The sequence below is a fragment of the Sapajus apella genome, unplaced genomic scaffold, assembly GCF_009761245.1.
Source record: "Sapajus apella isolate SASKATOON/1434 unplaced genomic scaffold, GSC_monkey_1.0 scaffold6, whole genome shotgun sequence".
Lineage (NCBI taxonomy): Eukaryota > Metazoa > Chordata > Mammalia > Primates > Cebidae > Sapajus > Sapajus apella.
In genome coordinates, this window is record NW_022436946.1 from 31,272,398 (window position 1) to 31,299,441 (window position 27,044).

At 38.5% G+C, this 27,044-nt stretch overlaps 1 protein-coding gene across 5 annotated transcripts in view; it reads left to right on the top strand.

The window, feature by feature from the left end:
* Window positions 1-27,044, top strand: part of CEP85L (centrosomal protein 85 like) — a 246,856-nt gene that overhangs the window by 51,149 nt on the left and 168,663 nt on the right. The window contains exon 1 of one of the 5 annotated variants that reach the window (XM_032274944.1): window positions 5,114-5,758. The exons of 1 other annotated variant lie outside the window; for it this stretch is intronic. Coding sequence is in view for 2 of the 4 variants with exons in the window: in XM_032274947.1 (XP_032130838.1) it covers window positions 8,160-8,292 (133 nt within the window). In the remaining 2 variants the exon portion in view is untranslated. Of the gene's footprint in view, window positions 1-5,113; window positions 5,759-7,021; window positions 8,293-9,110; window positions 9,781-18,595; window positions 18,616-27,044 lie in introns of those variants that run through there. 3 more of the 5 variants (XM_032274947.1, XM_032274942.1, XM_032274945.1) reach the window with 3 other exon arrangements.

Below are 27,044 nucleotides of genomic sequence, written 5' to 3' on the forward strand. Positions count from 1 at the left end.
GGTCCCAGACATGGTGGAATGAGGATATCCTCAAAGGCACCTAGAGGAGCAGGGAGCATCTTAAGACTCAGGAAGCATATGCGTTATGGACACATGATCATGCAAAGGATATTGACTGAAATAAATATGAAGTACTTTGAAAAGACATTCAATATAGATCCTGTATACCTAAACACAGTGTTTGTTTTGGTTTTATTCCAATGGGAGAGTTATCTGGCTCTTTTTTCCCCTGGAAATCACTGGGTTCAGGTATGGGTTACTACATATGGATAGTAGGAATATGGGTTACTACAAATTTTTGAAAGCCATTGCCTTATAAATGACAATATGCACCCTTACCTGGCAATTTGCCAACTCCCCCCCCCCCCCCCCGCCCCTCACTGAAGTAGTACTCTGCAGCTGGCCTTTTGCCAAGATCTGAGAAGCGATCAAGGCATATGAGCTTCACTATGGCTCACGCTTGAGGTCTTTAGCTGATACCTTCTCCAGGGAGGCTGGCAGGCACCTTAGCAGAAAGCCACCTTGAAGCCTATAAAGTTTACCTTTTCAGAGACCTTATACTTGCAGGCAAATGCCCATGTACACCAAATCATTTTAAGGAAACCCATCATAACCCTCTGGATGAAAATGCAACAGAAAAACTATAGTGCCTGGTGCCAGTTCACACGTAGCAGGTAGGTACTTAAGGAGTGATAACTACCTCTGCCACAAAAACATGGAGACACACTCTCATCTGCTGATTACAACTCATTTCCTCTAAGACATTTTAAGCCATCTGTTCTAAAAGTTGGTATGTGGGAAGATGAAAGTTCTTTTTAAAAAAATTATGTGGTAACACCCAAAATCAAAACTGAAGCTAACGTGGCATTGCTCATTTATGCTCTAATTTTCCGGAAAACAGTTTCAGGCAAGTTAGGACGGCAGCAGGCCCAGGAGCTGAACAAATTCAGGGGCCAGCTTAGGGCAAACTGGGGTGGGATTAGATGTTCCAGTCTGCACTGTTCTCCTAAGCCTGTCATGATCTGAAACTTAGATCTTGGGCCTGGGCCAGAACCAGGCTGACCTTTAAGGTTGAGCAAAGAAGGCAACAGTATCCAAACAACCATGGTGATGAATTCTCTTGATACTGCCTTTTCTCTCTATTCTCCCTGAATGCTGATCAAATGCTCCCAATCTACCACCTCCCTTAGTGTCACTACAACTACTGTCTTCTACCGAAATTGAATGCCTTTTTAAGATTATGAAAATAAATGCTAATTACTATGTCTTTTGGTCTCAATTGAAAACAGTTATCCTTCAGCTATCTTTCATAGTATAAATAACTTGCCCAACTTTGCTAAGGATAAAGTTTGCTCCATAACATCATTAGGTTATTGTAATGGAAAAAAGTGCCTAATTAATTAATATAAAGACTATTATAAGATTTGTATAATGTCCTAATTAGAGAATATACATTCATGATCTTTTCATAATTTCTTTTGTCATCATTCACAGCATATGTTTTAGGAGTATAAGTAAATTTTAGATGCTTTGTTCATTAGTAATACATCTCATATTCTCTGTGAGCACTTATAATAATGCATGCATTTGATATTCAGGTGGCTCTTTGTGTTTTCATTTTAGTAATTTTGATTCAAGGGGCATAGAACATTAAAAAACTAGTGTTAATTACTATAATGAAAGTATAGATTGGTTACTACGTTTTTAAAAACTTTTAAGTATTGCTTATAAAAAAAAAGTCTGTAAGATTTTTTTCTGAGTTCAGTTTTAGGTAGTACATTAAAAATAGATTCCCCCAAAATAATACTACAAACTATTTGGGATGTTTAAGAAATACCTTGTTTATGCCTCAAAGTAGAGGAAAAAAAGACCAATTTGAACTAATTTTAATTTAGTATAGATATGTCCAAACATATGATTCCCCCTTTCTTTCTAAAGCACATTTTCAAAAGTGTGTTTGGGACAAGCTGATATGTTACACTTTTGAAATATAAGCAAAATAGTTAAATGTCAACTTATAATGTTTATTAATTTATTTATAACACTTAATTAAATGTACTGATTTAAATACATTGCTTTTTTCACTTTTATATTTAACATATATTTATAATCATAATTTCATAATTATGAAGTTTATTTTTAAAAATACAGGTTCTAGATTTTACAACTTGAATTTATGTCAGGTTAAAAGACTTCTGCATTGTTGAACAAAATAAAATAGAGAATGACCGATACATGAGAGATTGTAAGGACCACAGTACATGGTAACTCTACCTTTTCTGAAATAAATTGTATTAAAAACAAAGAAGCCTCACCATATAGCTATATATGTATGTTGACAGAATAGAAAATTAAAAAGCTTAAAGTGATATAGAAAAGTAACCAATCCTTCACACTCTTCTCTGATTTTGTCTGCCCTACTTTAGTACTCAATTAATAATTGCCAGGTGAATACAGCCATTGATCGACTTACGACCTATGCAACTTACAACCATTCGACTTTACGACCACAATCGCTAGCCACGACTGCTCCGCGTTTGGCAGCACAAACGTTGCCCAGCTGGGCATACGACAGTGCGGACCAGCTTCCGGCAGCACTACCATCTCCGCGTGCATATAGCCTACTCAACTTACGACCAAATCGTGTTATGACCGGTCTGTCGGAACCAATTGTGGTTGTAAGTCGAGCACTAGCTGTAATAGTATTTTCTAAATCATCTTTTTGTTTTTTATATGTATTACATTTATAACCAGAAAAAAGCCCACAAAGAAGTTAGTTCCCCCATAAATCTGAAAATTGTAGTTAGAGTTGTTTTTCTGAATTTATTATAATACTTGTTAAAATTCCAGAGCTCCACTGAAATCTTAGCAAAAAGATCCACTCCTTAAATTAGCCCAGATTCCTTTAGGGATTGTTTAAGTGATGTTAACTCTATCTACAGTTCCAGAGATCCCTACATTCTTCCACTGGGTAAGCAATATGCTGAAAATTCTTTGGAAAAAAAAAACCTTACCAACGGGAACAGAGTATATTGAATTGAATTCTCTTCTACTACCTAGAAGTAAGGAAGCTACTATGAAAACTGTCTTAATGATTTAAAATTATTTGAATGGTGAAGTTGTAACTAATTAATTATTCTTAATTAATGAATTAAAATGCTATTGACATCAATTAATTCAGTAAGTTTCACAAGTTTGTAATTTGCTCTGGGAAGTACTCTGAATAGCAGCAAACTTTTCTAATAGGGGCAGTAGCTGCCTGGCCCTGTCCAGTCAGAATCATTGAGGACCTTCTCCTTCAGAGTTCCATGTGCCCAAGTGGTATGCGGAGTCAACTTTAAACCTGTCATATTTGTCTTTCTTTCTTTTTTCTTTTTGGAAGACAGCTTCGCTCTGTCACTCAGGCTGGAGTGCAGTGGTGCCAATCTTGGCTCACTGCAACCGCCGCCTCCTGGGTTCAAGTGATTCTCATTCCTTAGCCTCCAGAATAGCAGAGACTACAGGCATGTGCCACCATGCCCAGGTAATTTTTGTATTTTTTTAGTAGAGAGGGAGTTTCACAATGTTGGCCATGCTGGTCTGCAACTCCTGACCTCAAGTGATCTGTCCGCCTCAGCCTCCCAACATGCTGAGATTAGAGGCCTGAACCACTGTGCCTGGCCCAATTCTCTCAAGTCGGCCTTTCTCTGCTGTTCAAAACACAAGGCATTTATTTATCTATACTATTGTATAGTCTCAGTCTATGCTGCTATATGCTGCCTTCCTGGTAACTCATCCTCAGTATGCTGTCCTCTCTGGGAAACATTTTCATCATGCTCTATAGACTTCCTGTTTTCCTATTTAAAACAGAAGTCCCAATCCCAATCTTCATCTTCCTCACAGATTGTGTCAGTTGGCTTCTCTGGAAAGCAGATGCTAAAATGGAACTGGGGTGTAAGAGGCTTATTGGAAGGTAACACCTGTGAAAGATGAAAGGTGCAGGAAACAGGATTGGAAAGGAAAGGCTCAGCCCACAATGCACATCTGACAAGGTCCCAGTCAACCCAACAGCAAACTAGAGAAAAAGGACTGATGATTAGAAGTGCTCTGCATTGGAAAGAATGGCCAGGCTCCAGTATTTCTGCTGAGCTTTGTCACTGGCTGGGGATATCTGGGAAAAGCGTGGAGTAGGGCGACTATTGTTTACAATAATCTATTGTTATATTTTAAAATAGCTAGGAGAAAATAATTTGAATGTTTCTAGCATAAAGACAATTTTTAAGATGATGGATATTCCAATAATACTGATTTGATCTTTACAAATTATATGAATGTATTAAATTATCATATATATGCCCAAAATATGTACATCTATTATGTATCAGTAAAAAATAAAATTAAATAAAAAGGCTGAGGCAGGTTTGGCAGGTGGTAAAAGTCGGAGGCTATCAGCCAACTATGCTCCTCATGGCTGAATATCAGGGTCTTTCTTGAAGGGAGATCAGAGAGACAAACCTCCAAGTTCATCTCACAGATTAATTCCTCCACTGCTTCACCTCTGAAATCTTAAACTTTAGCATCCTCCTCTCCCACCCTAACATCTTACCTTTCCAACTTTTACTCCCTTACTCTCATTATATTTGCCTTTCAGTTGTAAAACTTCCACTCCTTTATTCCCACGACCTTCTCTCAACATTTCAGCTTTGTCTTAACTCCTTCTTCCAGATAGGCTACACCCAGTTTCCCATCACTTCTTCCATTCTTCTGCCAATATCCTTACATCCTTTGCCCCTTTTTCCTGTTAGAGTGCCCACACTACAAAACCCTGTTTATCTGCCTTCATTCTTCCTGCACTCAAATTGCTGGCTGCAGCTAAAGAAAACCATATATCACCATAGATAATGTCACATGGTTTCCAGTCTTAGCTGAACCCTAAACACTATACAGAAATCCTATAGTTTGGTATTTCCTTCTCATATGGCGTATTTTTAAAAAAATTTTATAATTTTTATTTCACAGCATGTTAAAGAGCATGGTGCAAAAGGCACGGGCATTAGAGTCACATGGATCAGATTTGAATTCTAGCTCTTTACTACCTGTGTGACCTTACGTAATTTTTCTTTGGTCTTTTTTCTCTATCTGTGAAATGGAGGTATTACTAACTATTCAACATAAAATATGTAACTGATTTAGTAAGAAGTCTCAAATCATTTGAAGCATATACTCAAAGTTTTTTCTCCTCCAATAACACTGCCAACTGTACACTTTTGAAAACCCCCTTTTCCACTGAGTACATCTCAATCCAATTCCCTAACATTTTAGACATTTTCAGCTTTCAACAGTCCTCTTCTCCACCAGGCCAGGTCAGATAGGAGGCTGTGTGTGTGGGTTTGTGTGTGAAGGCATGATCTGCTTTCTTGAATCCACACTTCTGTCCTTCTACTTACTGTTCCAGTGTCTGAAAAGGCAGGCAGGCAGGCAGGAAAGAATTTGTCTCGTTGTGCACTGTCCAGGTTGCCGTCCCATTTCACTGTAAATGATCTTGTTCCTTTTCATAGGCTCAGGATGACCAGGTGGTGACCACAATAAGTTCCATTGATAAAGATGTCAGTCCTAAGCAGTTCCTGAAAACATTGATGGTCGTTTGGAAGACTTTATCTGTTGGCTAAATTCGGTCCCTCCCACACCCACTTCCTATCCTAAGGACCGCTTCAGTGGTCCATATCATACCTACTCTCTTATTGGTTATTGCACCGCAACTCTGGGGCCAAAGGAACAGGTGAGATTCATTTTCTGTACCTCCCAGGAATCGGGGACTTGAGATGAGGTATCCTTGTCCTCTTGGCCTTGTTATACCACCTAATTTTTCTTCCTTTATTTTGGTAGCACTGGGCAGGAAATCACAGCCTAGAATGAAGGTTTCTATGAACTTGGCTCCCAAAAATGTGTTAAATATTTGTCAAGACTATACTATTTCACCATAATTACTGGACTAATTAGTAACCCAAAGGGTCAGGAAAAGGCATCGGTCACTACTTTATTCTGATACATGTATAGAAATTATCATCTACAACTGACTTGGCCTATACCAATGAATGTTATTTTTTCTTGGTGAGCTGTTAACACAGTTACATTTCTAAATTATATGTTTGTCTGTATCACCAGTATAGGATGTACACATACAGTGTTCTAAGTATTTTACAAAGATTAACATGTTTAATCCATACAGCAATCCTGTGAGGAAGTTATAATTATAATCCACAATTTGCAGGTGAGGGAACTGGGGCACAGACAGGTTAAGTAACCTATTTGTTTTCCCTTCATCTATTTGAATTCTACCTGCCAGGGATCCAATTATGATATTCAAGTCCATCTTCAAAAGAGTGCTTTTATTTTTTCTTTATTATAAATGATTTTAGGGACTACAACAATCCATAAAAAATTGGATAACTTGTCGTCTTTGTGATCTGGAAGAGGTTGTATAGCATGCTCCTTGATACGCACTTGATATATAAGACTTGTCCACTCTTTGGAATCTTTTAGAATTCATTCATAAATCTTTTTCTGTGTAGTAGCAATAGTTCTTTAGGAATTATTTCAGCTCTAATTGGTTGGTTTATTTTTCCTGCATATTTTTGGCTCTTTTGCTGTTTTATATTTTTGTAAACATAAAGCTCTTTTGAGCTTTCCCCAGATTATGCATGGGGTTTCCTTCTAATTTTATTTATTTATTAGAGACAGGGTTTCACTCTGCTGCCTAAGCTTGAGTTTGGTGGCACAATTCATAGCTCACTGTAGCCTCCAACTCCTAGGCTTAAGTGATTTTCCTGCCTTGGTCTCCCAAAGCACTGGATTACAGGCATGAGTGACTGTACCTGGCTCTTCTAATTTTAAAATATCACTTTTATCCATTGTTATATCCCTCTTCAGTTCTGTAGTTGATGTTTGTACAATCTGATAAGTTTGAATCAGAAAAACACATGTAAGATAGCTCAATTTAATCACTGCAAAGATTTATATACAAATTTAAGAGTTATAAATGCAACATTTATTTCTCACTTTTAAATGTCTTTTTTTTAAATGAAGCATTTTAAACAGAGTTTAATATAGTTGATATTAAATATTGCATTTTTAGTACTATTTTCTTCTTTTGTGATCTAGTTTATATTCTTAAAAAGTCCCGTCCCAAAACATTAAATATCCCATTTTTCGTCTGACCAACCATACTTACACACACACACAGAGTCACTATTTTCATTACTTACTTCTTTTATCTCTGCACAGTAGAACAACTGCCAAGATTGAGGCTTACCAAGGTTCAGTGATAACTGTCTTTGCTTGTAAGATTCTCCTTGTAGTCCTAACATACTGTCACAACAAAACAAAAATACGCCAGTTTACCACATGGGGTTTAGTAATGGTTAGGTAGTCATTAGGTTCTCCAACTTGTGTTACGATACATTTTAATCATTCTGAAAACCATGGCTGTATCCTCCCATATATATGACATTCATGTATCATGGATGTGGGGGGAAGCATTAGTTCAGTATATACTCAGAATTCATATGATTAACAGAAATAGATACTTTATCTACATAATATTCTCACTTAGTATTTCAATTAATTTTAATTGCATTAGCCCTCTATCCTCCCAAGTTTAATTACTAAGGACACAAAAATCTTTATCTTTGGTGCCAAGTGCACCAAAAAAAAGCAACATGTTTTTACTGTTTGCTTTTACTCTGTAATAGATACTGATATATTTTAGATACTTTCAGCTTCACATGTACTTTTTTGTGTGTGTGGAGTAGCATGTCCATACATTGATAAAAAGATGTAGAAAACCCGAGTAAACGATTTTCTTTTAACATTGTTTAGAATGAAGTAGAAATTGTCAGTTTTGAAATAATAAGTGTATTTTAAACTTGCAAAGGTCAAGATATTTCTGTAATGTTTTATACATTTCTTAGAACAGCATCACAAATGAATTTCAAAAGTTCTGTTCCCTGAGACTGTGGTAACTACAAAGCGTGAAAAAAAATGTGTACTTTACATAGTGCTATAGCTTCTGATAATTTTCTTTTTGGGACTTAAAAAGACGTCTGTCTTCCTCAAGTGCTAGATAAAATGAGGGAATGCACATTTAAATCAGAAAAAAGAACCAATCACATTAGTCTTTCATGTTTCCTGTTTCTTTTTATCATCAGAAACAGCTGACCCTTGACCAACAATACATGATTTGGAGAAATAATTGGAAGACTACCACAGGGAGACTAAATGTAAAATTGCAATTAGATAAATTACAACACAGATGTGATAAGTGACAGAATACACACCTAAATGTAATTTAACCTCCAATCATTTTAAAGAGTATTTCCCAATTACAGTGTCTTTAAGGGAAAAATGCAAATATGAGGGCTTTGTTAACAAGATTCCAGACAGGAAAAAGCATCATGGAACTCAAAGCTTCTCTAGTTCAGTGACCTGCGTTCTGGCTTACCTCTAAGTGATCTGCCTAGTGCAGAGCCCGCCTCCCACCACAGTGCTGGCCCAGTATTTATTACACTGCCTATTTTGTAACTAAACGTTGGAAGCATCATCATATTGTCAATGAGAAGTAAGATTAAAAATAAAAGGATACTGCCCCTTTTCGCCCTTCCTCAGGACGTCTGCTCCTGCACTGAGGGTTCAGGTAAAGGGTGGAAACTAACAGGAAGACTTGAAGGAGTAGGGGGCAAGGAGGACGAGGCTCCCTTTACAGACTTTGGTGCCATTTTTATTCCTTTCTGGTTGCTTATGTGAACCGTTGTGCCACTAGATTATAATGACCGCCCCTCTCCGCCTCGGGTCATAATTACCCCCGAGATTTTTCCGGTGCACATCCCTGTCTTATAGATATTCTGGTGCCTGTGTTGCCCCCACATTAAATCAGTAAAGGAAAACCATCCCTTTTCTACTCCCTAAAGTGATGTACAAACGAAGGAGTACAGATGAGGATTTAAATCCCAGTCCTAATTCCAAGGGAGGCTGGAAGCCCCCTCAGCCGCGCCTGGCGTGGCCTCTTCATCTCGAGCGGTGGTGACGCGAGGGGCAGGTCTTCCACGTGTCTTCACAGAGCTGCCCGGAGGGAGGGCGTGAGGGATTATCCAAGGGAGGGGTCGAGTATCCCAACACAGGACAAGTTGCGGTCCTCTTCTCAACTCGCAGGGCGGGAGGATGGAGACAGGGATGCGGCGGGAGGACGGGATGACGGGACAGCCCAGCTGCAGCCGAGGAGGCGAACCTGGGTCTGGGGAGCCCACCCGCCCGTCCGCCGCAATCTCCGCCCCGCGCGGCGCCGCGCACGCCTGAAGTCAGCGCCTGAGGCCCCGCCCCCTCGCAGCCCCAGCCCGGGCTCTGGCTCAGCAGGCGGAGGGGGCGGAGATAACCCGCAGCTGCAACTTCGCCTGGAGCCTTTGAGCCTGGGCTCAGCCGGGATCTAGCAGCCGTCACCGCCGAGTCGCTGATTCCCGGGGGCCTCAGCCCAGCCGGCTTGGCCATGGCAGCCGCCGCCACTGCGGAGAATCTGGCCCCGACGCTCCCCGCCCGTCGCTGAGCAGCCGTTAAGCAGCCACCCGCCTTTCCTCCAGTCCGTGCCGCCGAGGCCCACGCTCCGGGCAAGTTTCCGCCGCCGGAGAAGCAGGAGGACGGACGTGAGGAGTCGGGTGTCCCCAGCCCTCTCGACCGCGATGTGGGGGCGCTTCCTGGCCCCGGAGGCCTGCGGCCGAGACAGCCCCGGCGGAGCACGCAGCTTCCCTGCCGGTAAGGGATGGGACAGCGCCCGGCTGGGGTGGGGGTCGCGGCCGACCGCGGCGCCTCCGGACCTCGCCGCCGCTCCCCTCCCGCCTCGGGCCTGTCTTCCCCCGGTCGCCTCCCCGACGCCGTAGCGCGCCCGGTGTCCTCCCAGCTGCCGGCACCCGGGCAGACATCTGGCTTGCCGCGTTCCAGGCGCGTCCGCCCCGCATCCCGTCGTCCCCGCCGCCCCTCCTTGGGCTGCAGTCCCAGCGTCCGCAACTTCCAGCTCGCTTGGGCCCCCTCGGGTTGGGCTTTATTGTCTGCCCGGCTTCTTCCTTTCGCTCGTGGGGTGTGTGACCGGCGTGTTAACGGGGCTTGCCCGTCGCTCGCGGGAACCCGGGCGGGAAGGTCGCTGCGACCGTGCTGCAGCGGCGGCTCCGGCACGCCTCGGAGGGGCCGCAGTTTCTCGCCCGCCCGACTTCTTTGACGCGCGGGCGGGGTTGGCTGTGCCCACGCCCGTAACTGCTACTTTTAGGGCGCGTTTTGGGGAGGAGGAGGATGCTGCCGAAGATGCCGCTGCTGTCAGCCACCCCCAGGGGAACTTCAGCCCCTTGGAGGAACCTGGTCGCCGACCCGCAGCCCCTCAGGCGTAAGGGGAGGGCGCATCCTGCAGGAGCCAATGGACCGTTGAGCAACGGTGCTACGAATCCGTTTGGCTTTCCCGTGGCCCCTTCGAGGAAAATTAGGGGTTTGCTGCGTTGGGTGTCTGAAGGGGGCTGTTTGTATCGGACAGCCATTTCATGCTTTCGTCGCTCAGAAGTTGTGTAGGAGCCACAAAATTAGGATAAATCCCCCCCAACTTGGAATAAAAAATAAGTCTTGGATTGCCTGTGATATGTTCTTTAACGATGATAGTCCTTTCAGGCACTTTTAATCTTGAGTTTTGAGGCCTTTTGAGAAACTGAGTTATATGGACTTTTTGTGTAGAAAAAAAAGACATGTATACATAAGCAAAATTTTCTCTACAATTTTAGCTGGTTCTGGGACTCCCATTAAGTAATATTGCTCCACAAAGTGTGGATCTCGGCTTGAGTAACTTAGAGATATTTTTGTATACATTTCAAAGCTGTTATTTACAAAACAAAAAAGCAGAAGCAGCATTTGGAAAGGGGTCTTTTGAAGGTAATATTTTCTGCTATCTAAAAAAATATCTGGCACTAACCAAGCCATTAATATCAGGCTATTGAAATTTCGAATAATGCAGTTGTGTGATATTTGTGATGCGGTTTTTAAAAAGACATATATACGTTTTAAAAAGCCTTAGTTAGATTTAAATCATTCACTTAAGTTTGGTCCTGCAACACTTTTAGAAATAATAGAATTTAATGTAGGCATGAATTTAGTAAAAAGCAATATTAAGTAGGGAATGAAGTTTTTCTAAGCTGTATGCTATTTGTCCTAAGGAAACAGCATAGTTCTGAGGTTTCCCCAGTTTACAGATTATTCACAAATCCTGCCATCTAAGTAACTTCAGTGATTGAGAAGCTACTTCATTATCCCTAGGGGCTGTAGGGAGTGATTTCAATTTACCTGTAAGTGTCAAAAGCCATCTGTAATGTCTTTGTAATCTAACCTCTTAAAATTTATTTGTGATAATAGTAGCTTGTTTAGAGATATATCACTGAGCAATGGTATCCATTTTTCATTGTTTCCTATGAGGAAGAAAACATTTTAATATTTAAAGTTAAGTAACTTTAACTTTTAAATTTAGTGTTTAAAGTTAAGAAGGACTTTGTTATATTGCGGCCTCTAGAGAGACATTTGCTGTGGCACAGAATATAGTGAAGAAGATACTTTATAAATACTACCCAAATTTAAGAAATTTGGACAGTATAGCTGTACCAAAGCATGTATTTTATCTCAATTTGTCTGTAATAAACCATTGATAAATCAGGACGTGCCTTGTAAAAGTTTTTTTTTTCAGCTACATGCTGAAATAGTGATGTGATTATTTATTGTGTTTCGTCCCTTTTTGAGCAAACATAAATATTTAACATTATCTCAGATAATCTAAAGTTTTAAAAAAAAGTTCTACCTTAGATGAAAAACTTGTGTTGCTTCTTTTGCAAATGAGCAGATGGTGAAGGTCAGGACAATGACCTCTGAGTTGATTCATGTAGGGATCTTTTTTCCTGAGAATTGGAAGGCAATTTTTATTTTTGAAATATTGTTCAGTATATCTTTTGAATAATTTGAGCAATAATTCCAGTCCTAAAATTAGACTTGTCTGAAAACAAAAATAACTAGTGCTCTGATTGAATTTATCAGGAATCTTTTTTGGTCCTGAGGACCAGTGTGAAGGCAGGGATAAGTAAATAAATTCTGGTATTAAAATGAGTTTATCTTAATATGTGGATTAATTCAAGATGTCCTGGAACTGGTTTGTTTGTTTATACAAATATATAACTATACTAAAGGAAAAACCAAAGATACTATAGAACCACTTTCTAAAAATCAGAGGAAATTCCTTTCTTAAGAAAATGGCCGTAAAAAATAGGAATAATAAGTGTAGTTTGAAAAATACTGAACTTTTAGCCTTCGTTTTAGGATTCAGTTTTATTTGGCTTTTCCCATTTTTCAGCTTTATGGAGTAACTGTTATAAACCAAAATAAAATGAGTATTTATTTATTTAGAGACACAGTTTCCCTCAGTTGCCCAGGCTGGAGTGCAGTGGTGTGATCTTGGCTCACTGCAGCTTCTGTCTCCCAGTTTCAAGCCTCAACCTCCCAAGTAGCTGAGATTACAGTCATGTGCTACCACGCCCAGCTAATTTTTGTATTTTTTTTTTTTTAGTAGAGATGGGGTTTTACCATGTTGGCCATGCTGGTCTCTAACTTCTGGCCTTAAGCGATCCACCCGCCTCAGCCTCCCAAACTGCTAGGATTACAGGCGTTGAGTCACTGGGCCCAGCCAAAAGGAGTATTATGTTTCCTTAGAAAGCTCAAATAAAAGTCTCTCTTTTTTTGTATTGGCAAGTGTGGTTAGAAGGCTAATTTAAAACAGTACAATTGGTTTTTTTTAATGCATTTGGTCGATTGCATTTCAGATTACCCTATTCAGAATGTATACTGGTTTCAAGTTGGATGAAGGATAGACATATTTCCTATAGGCTTTTGAAAGCTAGCATGAAATAGGGATACTTGGAGTACTTATTAATACCTAGTGTGCTAAGTATGTTCCTTTTCATAAATAATATTAAAAAAAAATAGTAACATAGGCTGGGTGTGGTGGCTCATGCCTATAATCCCAGAGCTTTGGGAGGCCGAGTTGGGCGGATTGCTTGAGGTCAGGAGTTCAAGACTAGCCTGGCCAACAAGGTGAAACCCTGTCTCTACTAAAAACTCAAAAATTAGCTGGGTGTGGTGGTATGTGCCTGTAATCCCAGCTACTCCAGGAGGTTGAAGGCAGGAGAATTGCTTGAACCTGGGAGGCGGAGGTTGCAGTGAGCTGAGATCACACCACTGCACTCCAGCCTGGGCAACAGTGAGGCTCTGTTTCAGCAAACAAAAATGAAACAAAAACTCTTAAAATGTTTTGAGGTAGAGTATTATACTTTTATGGTGTGCTAAAATAAAATGTTACAGGAAACACTTGAGTTGAAAAAAATGTCATTTGTTCATTGCCTTGAGCTTACATTTACCTTTTAGTTGATGCTTGCCATAAGGTGTTTAGTGATGTCATAATGATAGTGGTAATAACTGGTATGGTTGCAACAGATAATATTGTTTTCTGCTGTGATTCTGAATTAGATGCACTTCTAAGAGTACTGTGGTAACAATGAAACATAACACTAGCCTAAACCCAACTGGGCATGTTCCTTCATAATAGGTATTGGGGGATAAGGGGCAATTCTTAACTTTAGTGATGATTTCTGTGAAATGAACTTGATTAATAATTGGAATTGATCATTTCCTGGCTTGAGTGAAGCTGGTAAATTAAGCAATAAATGGTGAGTTGATAATCTCTTTTGTCATGTTGTAATATTTATATGTGTGAACAGAAAGGGTTTAGAGAGTTAAGATTTTTCTGCCTGGATGAAATGTGTATTTACACACTTTGAAAAGATGATGAGTACATAAAGTTTTCTGGATAGTATTTTCCTGAGTTATAGCCTAATTAGTTTTCATAAATTTTGCATTAGGAAAATGAAGAATGTGATCATCAGACACTTTTTAATCAGTAACTTTTTTTTTTTTTTTTGAAACAGAGTCTCACTCTGTTGCCCAGGCTGGAGTGCAGTGGTGCAATCTTGGCTCACTGCAACCTCTGCCTCCTGGGTTCAAGCAATTCTCCTGCCTTAGCCTCCCAAGTAGCTGGGATTGGTGGCATAAACCACCACAGCTGACTTAATGCTTTGTATTTTTGTAGAGACAAGGTTTCGCCATGTTGACCAGGTTGGTGTCTAACTCCTGACTTCAAAGGATCTGCCTGTCTCGGCCTCCCAAAGTGCTGGGATTACTGGCATGAGCCACCATACCCAGCCAATTTTTAAGCAGTAACGTGTTATTCATTATTATTACAACTATCAGGATTTTCATATTTTACACTGGCAAAATACCTTGAGAAGAGCAATTTATTGTGTAAGGACATTTAAGGATGGGCGTGATCAACATAAAAATAACATCAAATTGCTTTGCATACCAATATTTTTCTTTCTGTTTTTCTTTAATTAAAAAAAAATTGTTACCTAGCATAGTGCTTGTTACTTTGGTATTAGAAATGTTTGTGAATTATTCTTTCAGTAAATATGGTGTGCTAGACATTGTATTAGCCTCTGGGGATACATAACTGAACAAGAAAGATAAGGTTCTTGCTCTAAGGGGCATGTATTTTAGTTTTAAAAACATTTTTTAGGTTTATTTATTTTTATTTATTTATTTTTATTTGAGATAGTGTCTTGCTCTGTCAGTCAGGCTGGAGTGTGGTGTTGCAATCATAGGTCTCTGCAGACTTGACCTGCCAGGAGCAAGCAATCCTGTCGCCTCAGCCTCTCAGGTTCAACTGGGGATACAGGCATGTGCCAGGACTGCCAGCTAATTTTTGTATTTTTTGTAGAGATGAGGTCTCACTCTTACCTAGGCTGGTCTTGAACTTTTAGGCTCAAGTGATCTTCTGCCTGGGCCTTCCAAGTATTGGGATGACAGGTATGAGCCACCATGCTGCCTGGCAGTAGCTTGCATTTTAGAGGAGAGGATCAGTAAGTAAACAGATAATGAGATGATTCAGGATGATTCAGCTACTGTTAAGTACTAAGAAGAAAAGAAGACTTGGTGAGGTGGCAGAGGATGGGCAGAGCTCCTTGAGTGGCCAGTCAGGGAGACCGCTGAGGAGGTAACATTGCTATCTGAAGGATGAGAAGAAGCAGGACATGAAGGGAGAAGCATTCTGGTGGAGGGAACAAAAAATTTCCAGGGAGGAAATGAGTTTGAGAAGTTTGAAGAACTCCAGTGAATCTGGAGCTTAGTGAGCAGGACTGTGAGGTGTGGAAGGCCTGAGGCCTGACAATAATATTAGGGGTTGTAGGGAGTCTGGATTCTATTCTGCGTGTCAGGGGAAGCCGGGGAGTGACTTCATTCTTTTATTCCTGAGCACATTGAGTGCCTACTACGAGGCAGATACTGTTCTCATGTATTGGGGACACAGAACGGACATTCCTTGTTCTAGGTGTTTATAATCAGTCTTGGCTATTCTGTGGAAGAAGAAATTGTAGAGGAGTGGGGCAAGAACAGCAGTGGGGAAGACAGCTAATAGGCCATACCACTTATTAGGTGAGAAATGATGGTTTTAATTTGAACGGTTAGATTGGATTTGGAGAGAAGAAAATGGATTTGGGATATACATGAGAAATCTTATGGGATTTACTGATGACTTGGAGTTGTCAAGTAAGGGAAAGAGGAGTCAAAGATGACATCTTAATTTTGACTTCAGTGATTATAATTGATAGTGATGCCATTTCCTGAGATGGGGAAGGTTAGTGGGCAGAGGGCGGTAGGGAGAGTGTAAGGAAGATAAATGGAATCGAGAGTTCTTTTTCGGCAATGTGAAATTTGAGATCTTTTGAGAAGTTCAGGTGAGATGTTGAGTATGAAGTCGGGTATAAAAGTCTGGAGCTCAGTAGGGAGGTTGCGGGGTAAGAGATAGGAATTTGATAGTTATTTGGGTATAAATGGTGTTTAAAAAAAAGCCAAGACAAAAAAAATGGTGTTTAAAAAAAAGCCAAGGCAAAAAAAGCCAAGACCCATTGGTATGCTACATCCAGATCCATTTTACATGCAAGGATACACAAAGACTCAAAACAAAGGGATGGAGAAAAATTTACCAACCAAATGGAAAGCTAAAATAAATAAATAGAAAGCAGGAGTTGCAATTTTTGCTGATAAAATAGACTTCAAAGCAACAAAGATCAAAAGAAGCAAAGAAGGATATTACATAAAGATAAAAGGATCAATGTAACAAGAAGAGCTAAAGATCCTAAACATATATGCACCCAATACAGAAATACCCAGATATATAAGACTTATAAAGAGACTTGGACTCCCACACAATAATAGTGGGAGACTTCGACATCAATATTAGATAGATCAATGAGACAGAAAGTTAACATCGATATTTAGGATTTGAACTCAGATCCGGAACAAGTAGACTTAATTAACATTCATAGAACTCTCCACTTTAAATACACAAAATATACACTCTTATCAGTACTACATCACACGTATTTACAGGTTTAAATGAAATATTGGTTGGCTGCTTGTTAATTATTTTCTTCCCTCATTTTTTTTTTTTTTTATGTCTCTATTATTAAACACAATTACAGGCATACCCAGTTTTAGACTGCATTCTAGCCTGGGCAATAAAGCAACACCCCTGTTCTCTCTCCCTCTTCCTCTTCCTCTTTCTTCTTTTCCTTTATTCTTTTTCTTTTTTAAAAAAAAAAAAAATGGTGTTTAAAGGTAATGGGTCATGCTGAGAGAATAGAGAAGACAGGAGAGGACTAAGCCCTGGGACACTAACATTTTCTCTTCAGTCAGAGGAAGATAAGCCCTCTAAATAGACTGAGAAGGAACAGCTAGGGAGGTAGGAGTAATGAAGTATTAGAAAAAGCAGGAGAATGAAATATTCTGGTAGAGAGGAGTCTGAAGGCACTGGTGGTCACCAGTCTCACGCTTTCAAGCGGCCATGTAAGATAAGTCAGAAGAAAATGCATCAATGCATTTGGCCAGTTTCAGTGAGAGACTTAAAAATTTAAACCTAGCTGAAATTAGAGATTATCTAATCCAGTGAGCTGACTTTATTGCATAAGGATTGATATATAAGTGCTTAATAAATGTTTGAATTGCTTTCTCTTTACCAGTTATTAAGCTAGGGTGACCAATTGTCTGGGTTTGCCTGGAAGTTTCAGTTTTTAAACTAGGTGATGTGTGTCATAGGTTTCCTAGGACTCAAGGGTTTCCCGGGATGCCTTACATTGAATAGTGGCCAAGTCTTGACGAGAGCACTCTGTCTGCTCAGAGCATCTGAACTGGTATTAACAGTGTTCTCTGCCCATCAGAATAGAAGATTCTCTCAATGAGGGGACCAGACTTTAGTACTGTATCTAGTTTTATTTCATGCTCTTGTTAACTTCTGTCTGATCTGAAAATCTGCCTCAGAACAGTAACTCTACCCCAACTTTTGCTTTTTTCCTCCTGCAATAAATTGTTTAAAGACTTCATTAGGTAGTGCTAAATTTAAATTAAAGTGGTTGATAGGATTTTAAGTTCCTTTAAAGAGAGTTAACGTAAGATCAGAAACTGTTGTATGCCTTTCTACACTGTTGATGTCTAGTGAATAAAACTTATTTGCTTTATTGATACTCCTTTTGAAAATACTTTTTAGTATTCAAGTTTAGAGCTCTGAAGTGAACTACAGTTTTTGGTTATATATTTCTCTGGAAGATTTTGGGATGAAAGATTCGGACTATGTTTCATGTAGTTTAAGGTTTCCTACCAGTTGGTTACATTGCTTTTATAGAGGCAGAGACTGCCTCCTGACCATAAGAAATTACATATATATGGCCTTGCCATGACCTGTCTGAAGCTTTTCTGAAGCATTCTCAGTTAATACTGAGCATTCTGTCTCATTTTAGGAATAACGTACTGAAAAGCTAGACTAGAAGTTAAATGCTTTAATTTTGGCAACAGAAAACTTCCACATATTTATACATTTTCTTAAAACTTTATTTTGAAATATTTTAAGACAAATTTTTATTTTTATTTAGCTTTTAAATGTATTGTATATGGTTCTTATGTTCTAGGACAAAGATAAACCCGTCTGAAGTGCCAAGTTGTATACTCTCATATTTGTAGTGGTTTTACAAACAGCTTCATTAGTTTTTAACTGTACCCCATTTCCCAGGTTTTAAACAGAAACAAGGACTTATGAAAAACTAAATTAAGTATGTGGTTATTATTCCTAATAGTTGCCAAAATGCTTTTTTGAACATGACTTTTTTTTTTGAGATGGAGTCTATGTTACCCAGGCTGTAGTGCAGTGGTGTGATCTTGGCTCACTTGCAACCTCTTTCTCCCAGATTCAAGCAAGTCTCCTGTCTCAGCCTCCCAAGTAGCTGGGACTACAAGCATGCGCCATCACAGCCAGCTAATTTTTGTATTTTTTATTGGAGACAGAGCTTCACCATGTTGGCCAGCCTGGTCTTGAACTCCCAACCTCAAGTGACCCACCTCCTTGGCCTAAGTGCTGGAATTACAGCCATGAGCCACTGCACCTGGCCTGAATGTGATGTTTCATGTAGCCAGAAGGTAGGACTCTTGGCTTGTCCACACACTGAAATCAACAAACATACAATTTTTTCTTAGGGGATAGTCTGTTGCTAACCTGGCTTTCTCTTGAGTTTTTTCTTTTACATCAGAAATACTTGGTGAATATTTATTGGTATGAATTCATAGTTTTTCTGCAAAATGTAGACTACTTTTCTATCCATTTAATTTTTATTTTTAGTTGAGGTAATTTTAAACAAAGTCTGAACTATCCTAGTTTAAGGTTGTTGTTAGAGTAGAATTGAAAATAAGGAAATAGAAAATCATAGCTGAAGAATCTTTTCTTAAACCTTTTGTGGCCTCTAATTTTAAAAGTTATTTGCCATAGTTAGTGAGTAAACTTCAGGATTTTCTTTTTATATTTTATTTATTTTTAAAATAAATAAAATATATTTATTTTAAATAAATATATTTTATATTTATATACATATAATTTTAAATAGTTTTTATTTTTAAAATAAATAAAATATACATATTTATTTATATTTATTTTTAATTGACAAATAATTGTATATATTTATGGGGTACAATGTGATATTTTGATCTATGTGTATACATTGTAGAACGATTAAATCCAGCAGTACATCAAAAAGCTTATATACCACGATCAAGTAGGCTTCATCCCTGGGATGCAAGGTTGGTTCAACATATACAAATCAATAAATGTGACTCATCACATAAATAAAACTAAAGATGAAAAGCACATGATTTTCTCAGTAGATGCAGAAAAGGCTTTTGATAAAATGCAACATCCTTCATGTAAAAAAAATTCTCAATAAATTAGGTATTGAAGGACTGCCTCAAAATAATAAAAGCCGTATATGACAGCACACAGCCAATATACTGAATGGGCAAAAGCTGTAAGAATTCCCCTTGAAAACTAGCATAAGACAAGGATACACTCTCTCACAACTTCTGTTCAAGATAGTATTGGAAGTTGTGGCCAGGGCAGTCATGCAAGAGGAAGAACAGGCATTCAAATAGGAAGAGAGGAAGTCGAACTATTCCTGTTTGCAGATGATGACATGATCCTTTATCTAGAAAACCCCATAGTCTCAGCCCAAAAACTTCTTAAGCTGATAAGCAACTTAGCAAAGTCTCAGGATACAAAATCAATGTGCAAAAATCACTGGCATTCCTGTACACCAACAGCAGTCAAGCCAAGGGCCAAATCGTGAACGAACTCTCATCCACAATTTGCCACAGAAAGAATAAAACACCTAGAAATACCGCTAACTAGGACGGTGAAAGATCTACAAGGAGAACTACAAATCGCTGCTCAAAGAAATTGGAGGTGACACAAACAAATGGGAAAACATTGCATGCTCACGTATAGGAAGAATTTATATTGTTAAAATGGTCATACTGCCCAAAGCAATTTATAGATTCATTGCTATTCCCATTAAACTACCATTGAAAATCTTCACAGAACTACAAGAAACTTTTTAAAATTCATGTGGAACCAAAAAACCTGAAAAGCCAAGGCAGTCCTAACCAAAAAGAACAAAGCTGGAGGGATCATGCTACCCAACTTCAAACTGTATACTACAGGGCTACAGTAACCAAAACAGCATGGTACTGGTAGAATAACAGACACACAGACCAGTGTAACAGAATAGAGAACTCAGAAATAAGACTGCATACCTACAACCATCTGATTTTTGAACAGACCTGACAAAAACAAGCAATGGGGAAAGGATTTCCTATTCAATAGATGATGCTGGGATAACTGGCTAGCCATATGTAGAAGATTGAGCCTGAACCCCTTCCTTATACCATATATAAATATCCCAGATGTATTAAAGACTGAATTAATTAATTTTAATTAATTAAAAACCCAGAACTATACAAACCCTGGAATTCAACCTAGGCAGTGCCATTCAGGGCATAGGCATGGGCTAAGATTTTAGGACAGACACCAAAAGCGATTGCAACAAAAGCAAAAATTGACAAATGGGATCTAATAAAAGAGCTCTGCACAGCAAAAGAAACTATCAAGAGAGTAAACAGACAAGCTCTACCGAATGGAAGAAAATTTTAGCAAATGGTGCAAAACTAAGGACAAAAACCACATGATTATCTCAGTAAATGCAGAACTAAAAGACAAAGATCTGACAAAGATCTGTCATTAGATATGAAAAAGGTCTAATATCCAGCATGTGTAAGGAACTTAAACAAATTTACAAGAAAAAAACAACCCCATTAAAAAGTCGGCAAAGGACATGAACAGACACTTCTCAGAAGAAGACGTACATGCAGCCAACAATCATGAAAAAAGCTCAACACCACTGATGATTAGAGAAACACAAATCAAAACCACAATGAGAGATACCACTCACACCAGTCAGAATGACTGTTATTAAAAAGTGAAAAAATAACAAGACACTGGCAAGGCTGTGGAGAAAAAGGAATGCATATACACTGTGGTGAGAGTGTAAATCAGTTGAACCATTGTGAAAGACAGTGTGGCGATTCCTCAAAGACCTAAAGACAGAAATACCATTCAACCCAACAATCCCATTACTGGATATGTAACCAAAGGAAAATAAATCATTCTGTTGTAAAGACACATGCACACGTATGTTCATTGCAGTGGTATTCACAATAGCAAAGACACAGAATCAAGCAAATGCCCATTAATAATAGACTGGCTAAAGAAAATGTGGTAGATGTACACCATGGAATACTATGCAACCTTTAAAAAATAAGATTATGTACTCTATGGGGACATGGATGGAGCTGGAGGCCATTATTCTTAGCAAACTAACATAGGAACAGAAACCAAATACTGCCTGTTATCACTTATAACTAGGAGCTAAATGATGAGAACACATGGACACATAGAGGGAAACAAGACACACTGGGACCTATCTAAGGGAGGAGGGTGGGAGGAGGGAGAGGATCAGGAAAAATAACTGATGGGTGCTAGGCTTAATACCTGGGTGATGAAAAAATCTGCAACAACAAATCCCCATAACACATGTTTACCTGTTTAACAAACCTGCACATGTACCCCTGAATTTAAAAAAAATTTAAGAAAAAGATTAAAGCTAACTAACATATACATCACATTACCAACTAATTTTTTTGATTAGCATGTTAAAATCTATTTTAGTAATTTTGAGGTAGACAGTACATTATTATTAACTGTGCTCACCATCAGTGCAATAGATTACTAAAACTTATTCCTCTAGTCTAACTGAAAGTTTATAATTTTGGATCAACATCTCCCTTTTTCCCTCTGTCCTTGATTTATATTTAGAAAGCAACAAATACTAGCTACTGATTACTTAAAATTTTTATTAAAATACTTAAATGCGGCCGGGCATGGTGGCTCACGCCTGTCATCCAAGCACTTTGGAGTCCAAGGCGGGTGGATCTCCTGAGGTCGGGAGTTCAAGACCAGCCTGACCAACATGGTGAAACTGTGTCTTAAAGAAAAAAAAAAAAAAAAAACACTTAAATGCAAGAAAGCCAATTATTGTTATTATTATTTTTGAGACAGTCTCGCTCTCTCACCCAGGCTGGAGTGCAGTGGTGCCATCTCAGCTTACTGCAACTTCTAGCTCCCGGGTCCAAGTGATTCTCCTGCCTTAGCCTCCCAAATAGCTGGGATTACAGGTGTGCACCACCCTGTCTAATTTTATTTGTATTTTTTAAAATTTTATTTTATTTTAGTAGAGTCAGGGTTTCACCATGTTGGCCAGGCTGGTCTTGGACTCCTGACCTCAGATGATCTACCCACTTCAGCCTCCCAGAATACTGGGATTATAGGCGTGAGCCACTGTGCCCTGCCAAAGAAAGCCAGTTATCTTAGATTGAGCTAGATTTTAATGTAGGCATTTTTTTGACTAATGTGTTTATGTGAGAAAGTATACTTAATGTGTTTATGTGAGAAAGTATACTTACTTGATGCTGCTAACCTTATTTTAGCTGAGTGAAAGCATCTTCAGTGACTGCTTAACTTTAATTCCCAATCTTGAAATCTGATGTTATTTAATTCTTGATTCTTTCTTCTGGCCTGAAATTTTACCTCTCGTTAAAACCTAACATTTCATATCTGAGTAGATCTTTGGATCTCTTTTGGGATTGGAGGAGCACAGTTTCTCAGTTCCCCTCCCAGTTTTGCTACCTGTTGTTTATTTTTATTTTTATTTTTTTGACGCATTGTTACAAACCCTTCATAAAAAGGGTAGGGTAGGTGTATTGCAAATGTTTTGAGATTATAGAGAACCTTAGTTTTTAGACATGGCTAACAGTAGAAATTTCACCCAAATGCTATTTTATGTATGCAATGTTTATTTTACTTTATCAATTTTAAGATGTACTTTAAAAATGTTTTAGCATTTCTGATATCTGAATGTATCATGTAATTGAGGGTGTCATTTAATTGGCATCCTTTTTTTTAGTGGTACATACAATTGATATATTTTAAAATAATTTTTTCCAACTTTTAAAGTATGCAGATACATGAGTCATGTTGATTTCCAATATGCCCTCTCCATATTGAGTGTTTCATTTGAAAGCATCATCTTAGTCCTTATGGGTACCAGTGGTTATTTTTTCAAACCCAAATGCCAGGTGACATATTACTGTCAGATCTGATTTTGTAATTTTTTTTTCCTCTTGCAAAAGTAATGTTGAAGAGTGTGCATGGGAAAACATCAGCTTGACTATTTTCTTGTTTGTTTATATTTTTAGTATTATCTTCAGGTTTTTCAAGTTCAGGTTTCTTTGGAGTAATATTTTAGAACCACAAATGCATTTTGTGAGGGTTAGTTTAAGTAAAACTATATAATGTGATATGCAAATCTGCTTAACCAGCCATAAACTGCAACACATTGCCGTATGCAAAAATCGGATGAATGCAGGAGAGTGTCACTGTCAAGCCCTCTGTATAGAACTCCCCCATTTGTTATATATATATAACATGATGCTCTGATAATCCAAGTAAGGGCACTAGTGTTAACCTGTATGTTAAATATTATAGCAAAATTTAATTCGTTACTTTTTTCTAAAGATAATTCTCAATATAAACAGAAGTTTTTTTCTGTTTTTTTTTTTTTTTTTTTTTTTTTTCCCTCCAGCAGCTTGCCAGTGGATTGGCTCATGTACTCCCTGGCATATGTGTATTCACTTTGGAGATCATAGAGATGGAAAGCTTATGCTTAGTCTCTTGGAATGACGTTTAAAAAGTGGTGGTTATCAGAGAGATGGGCTTCGGGTTTATGTTTTGAAGGAGATAAGTAGTTGTAAACATGCTAGTAAGATATTAATATTAAGAGAGAAGCTGGTGACAGTGTATATGTCCTTGATTGAATAGGAAGGGAAAAGAACAAGGTTAAAAACTTGGGAAGAGAGTGGGGTACTGTACCTCATAAGGAGCAGAAGAATTATTATGTAGCATTTGTCAGATGATTTTTTATTCTCATATTATTAAAGTTACACATGCTCAGTAAAATATTGACTCAGTACGGAAAAGCTTAAAGTGAAGTAAGCTTTTTTGCCTCCACATGCCAGTCCTCCACTCCATTTTTAATAGCTTTTAGTTATTCTTCTGGAAAATTTCTATGCATGGACAATAATAAAAATAACATTTGTTGAGATACTAATTATATGTCTGGGACTTTCAAAAATATCTTTACAGGCCAGGAGCACTTTTCAAAAATATCTTTACACACCTATAATCCCAGCACAGGGAGGCTGAGGTGGGTGGATCACCTGAGGTCAGGAGTTTGAGACCAGCCTGACCAACATATTCAAATGCTGTCTCTACTAAGAAAACCCCCAAAAATTAGCCAGGCGTGGTGGTATGGGCCTGTAGTCCCCACAACTTGGGAGGTTGAGGCAGGAGAATCTCTTGAGCCTGGGAAATGGAGATTGCAGTGAGCCGAGATTGCACCACTGCACTCCAGCCTGGGCAATTGAGAGAGACTTTGTCTCAAAAACAACAAAAAAGTTTACATGTTCATTGATCACAACAACCTTATGATATAGGTACTATTCTATTTTTTTCTTCTCTCTCTCTTTTTTTTTTTTTTGGAGACGGAGTCTTGCTCTGTCACCAGGCTGGAGCTCAAGCAATTCTCCTGCATCAGCGTTCTGAGTAGCTGGGACTACAGGCACTTGCTGCCATGCCCAGCTAATTTTTGTATTTTTAGTAGAGATGGGGTTTCACCATGTTGGCCAGGATGGCCTCCATCTCTTGACCTTGTGATCCACCCACCTTGGCCTCCCAAAATGCTGGGATTACTGGCGTGTAATCTGCGCCCGGCCCAATTTTTTTCTTCTCTTACATTTGAAGAAATTGAGGCACAGAGGGGTTAAGTGATTTATGAGGAGTTATTGCTAATAAGAGGTAGAATGAACTTGAGCCCAGGTAGCCTGGTTTCACAGTCTGCATCTTTTCCACAGAGATATACTGGTGCCTCTATGATAAAAGAAACAAATTAAGACAATTGGAGCCACTTACCCTAGAGATAAATAGCACTGAAGTGGAGTGGAGGATTGGGATGAAGAAAATAACACTATATGATGTTTCTGCCCTCTCAGCTAGATATTCTTCAGTATAGTACAAGATTTGTTGTTTTCTTTTTTGGCTACTGTTAATATGAACATTTTTTCTTACAGTTTAATGTTCTAATTTTTCTGTGTGTGACTTTTGTGTCTTTTTACCTACTGGAGACTGTTTTCCTGTATTGGGAATGTTGGCCATTGGCTTTCTAAATTATTTAAAATTACTTTTTAAAAAAGCTGCATTGATAAATATTTACTGATCTCTAAATAGACACTTAAATGCATAGTGGCTCAAGGAATAGCTTAAAATATCCTGGATTTTAAAATAAGCAGACAACAAACACCAAACAAAACCCTTGTTTTAATCCTTCTTCTAAACAGAAAGATATTTTTGTAGTTGTAATTGTAAGGCTTCCAAAATTCTAATTTTATTCTGTGAACATTTATTAGGTATCCAGTTTTTTATAATGACTACATTTATTGAGACCCTGTGTAAGTGTGCAGCTTTATGCTAGGTGCTAGACACTAAAAAAAGTTGTCTTTTGGCTGGGCACAGCGGCTCACGCCTGTAGTCCCAGCACTTTGGGAGGTTGAGGCAGGCAAAGTATGAAATCAGGAGTTCCAGACCAGCCTGCCAACATGGTGAAACCCCATCTCTACTAAAAATACAAAATGTATCCCAGCTATTCAGGAGGCTGAGATAGGAGAATTGCTTGAAAACCTGGGAGGCAGAGGAGGTTGAAGTGAGCCGAGATGGCGCCACTGCACTCCAGCCTGGCCGACAGAGTGGGACTCCATCTCAAAAAAAAAAGGTTGTATTTCATTTTTCACAGTTAGGTGAGGGAGAAGAAAGTCATATACATATGGGTTCATATAGTTTAATAAATGTTGTTGGAATTTTGAATAATATATTGGGAGAGAACAAAGTAGTAGTTATTTAATGCCACCTAGAGGAATCAGAGAAAAGAGAACAAGTTAAGTCTGAAGTAGGACTCAAGGTACAGAAGTGAAACAGCATGGAGTCATGAAATAATCTCATCTGTTTGGAGGAAGCGATTAGGTAGGTAGAAGTCACCAAGTGTTGGAAAGTGAAGCTGACAACTGGTGAAGAACTTTCCCTAACTTAAGGAATTTGAATTTTATTTAATATACCATAAGGCGCTCACAGTTCTATGTAAGTAGAAGAATAACATAAATATACTTGATTCTAGAAGATAATTCTGATAGTAGAGTAGAGGCTGGCTTGAGTGGAGTTAATTCCAGTAGCAGAACAGGTTCTTTGTTCAAAAGGACTTGTTAATATTTCAGAGATGCTAAAATGTGAACCGCCGTGCTACTTATGTAATATGAGGGTAAACATGGTTTATCTTCTATTTTACATGAAAGGGTTGGTTTCCAAGTTGATTTTAAGACCTAATGGGTGACAGATAATCTGCATTCTAAAAAACTAGCAATTTGTATTTTTGATTTGTATTATATATTCAGCTTATTTAAAAGTATAAATTTGCTTTGTCAGTGGTGTTATTTTTATTTTCTTTGATTTAGAGCTGTCATTAAAATATTCAGTGAGATTAGTTCTTATTCTCAGTGCAGTTACAAATAGATTCAAATATTGTGGAAGACTTGATACTATATGCATATTTGCTTCCAATAAAAGAGCTTCAGAAATAAAATACGTTTCTTTTTTATTTAATGCTAATCTTCCTGTGTGAGAGGTATTCAGAATTTTTAATGTTATCTCCAGGCACTCAGTATTCTATTTAAAAGAGTTAAAAAATTAGTATTAAAAAATTAATACCGAGAAATGTTAACATACTATCCTCCAAAGAGGAGTTCCAGTGTAGAGTGTCTTGGATCTTTGCTGTTCTTACAGCAGTACTTTTGTCTTTGTTCTA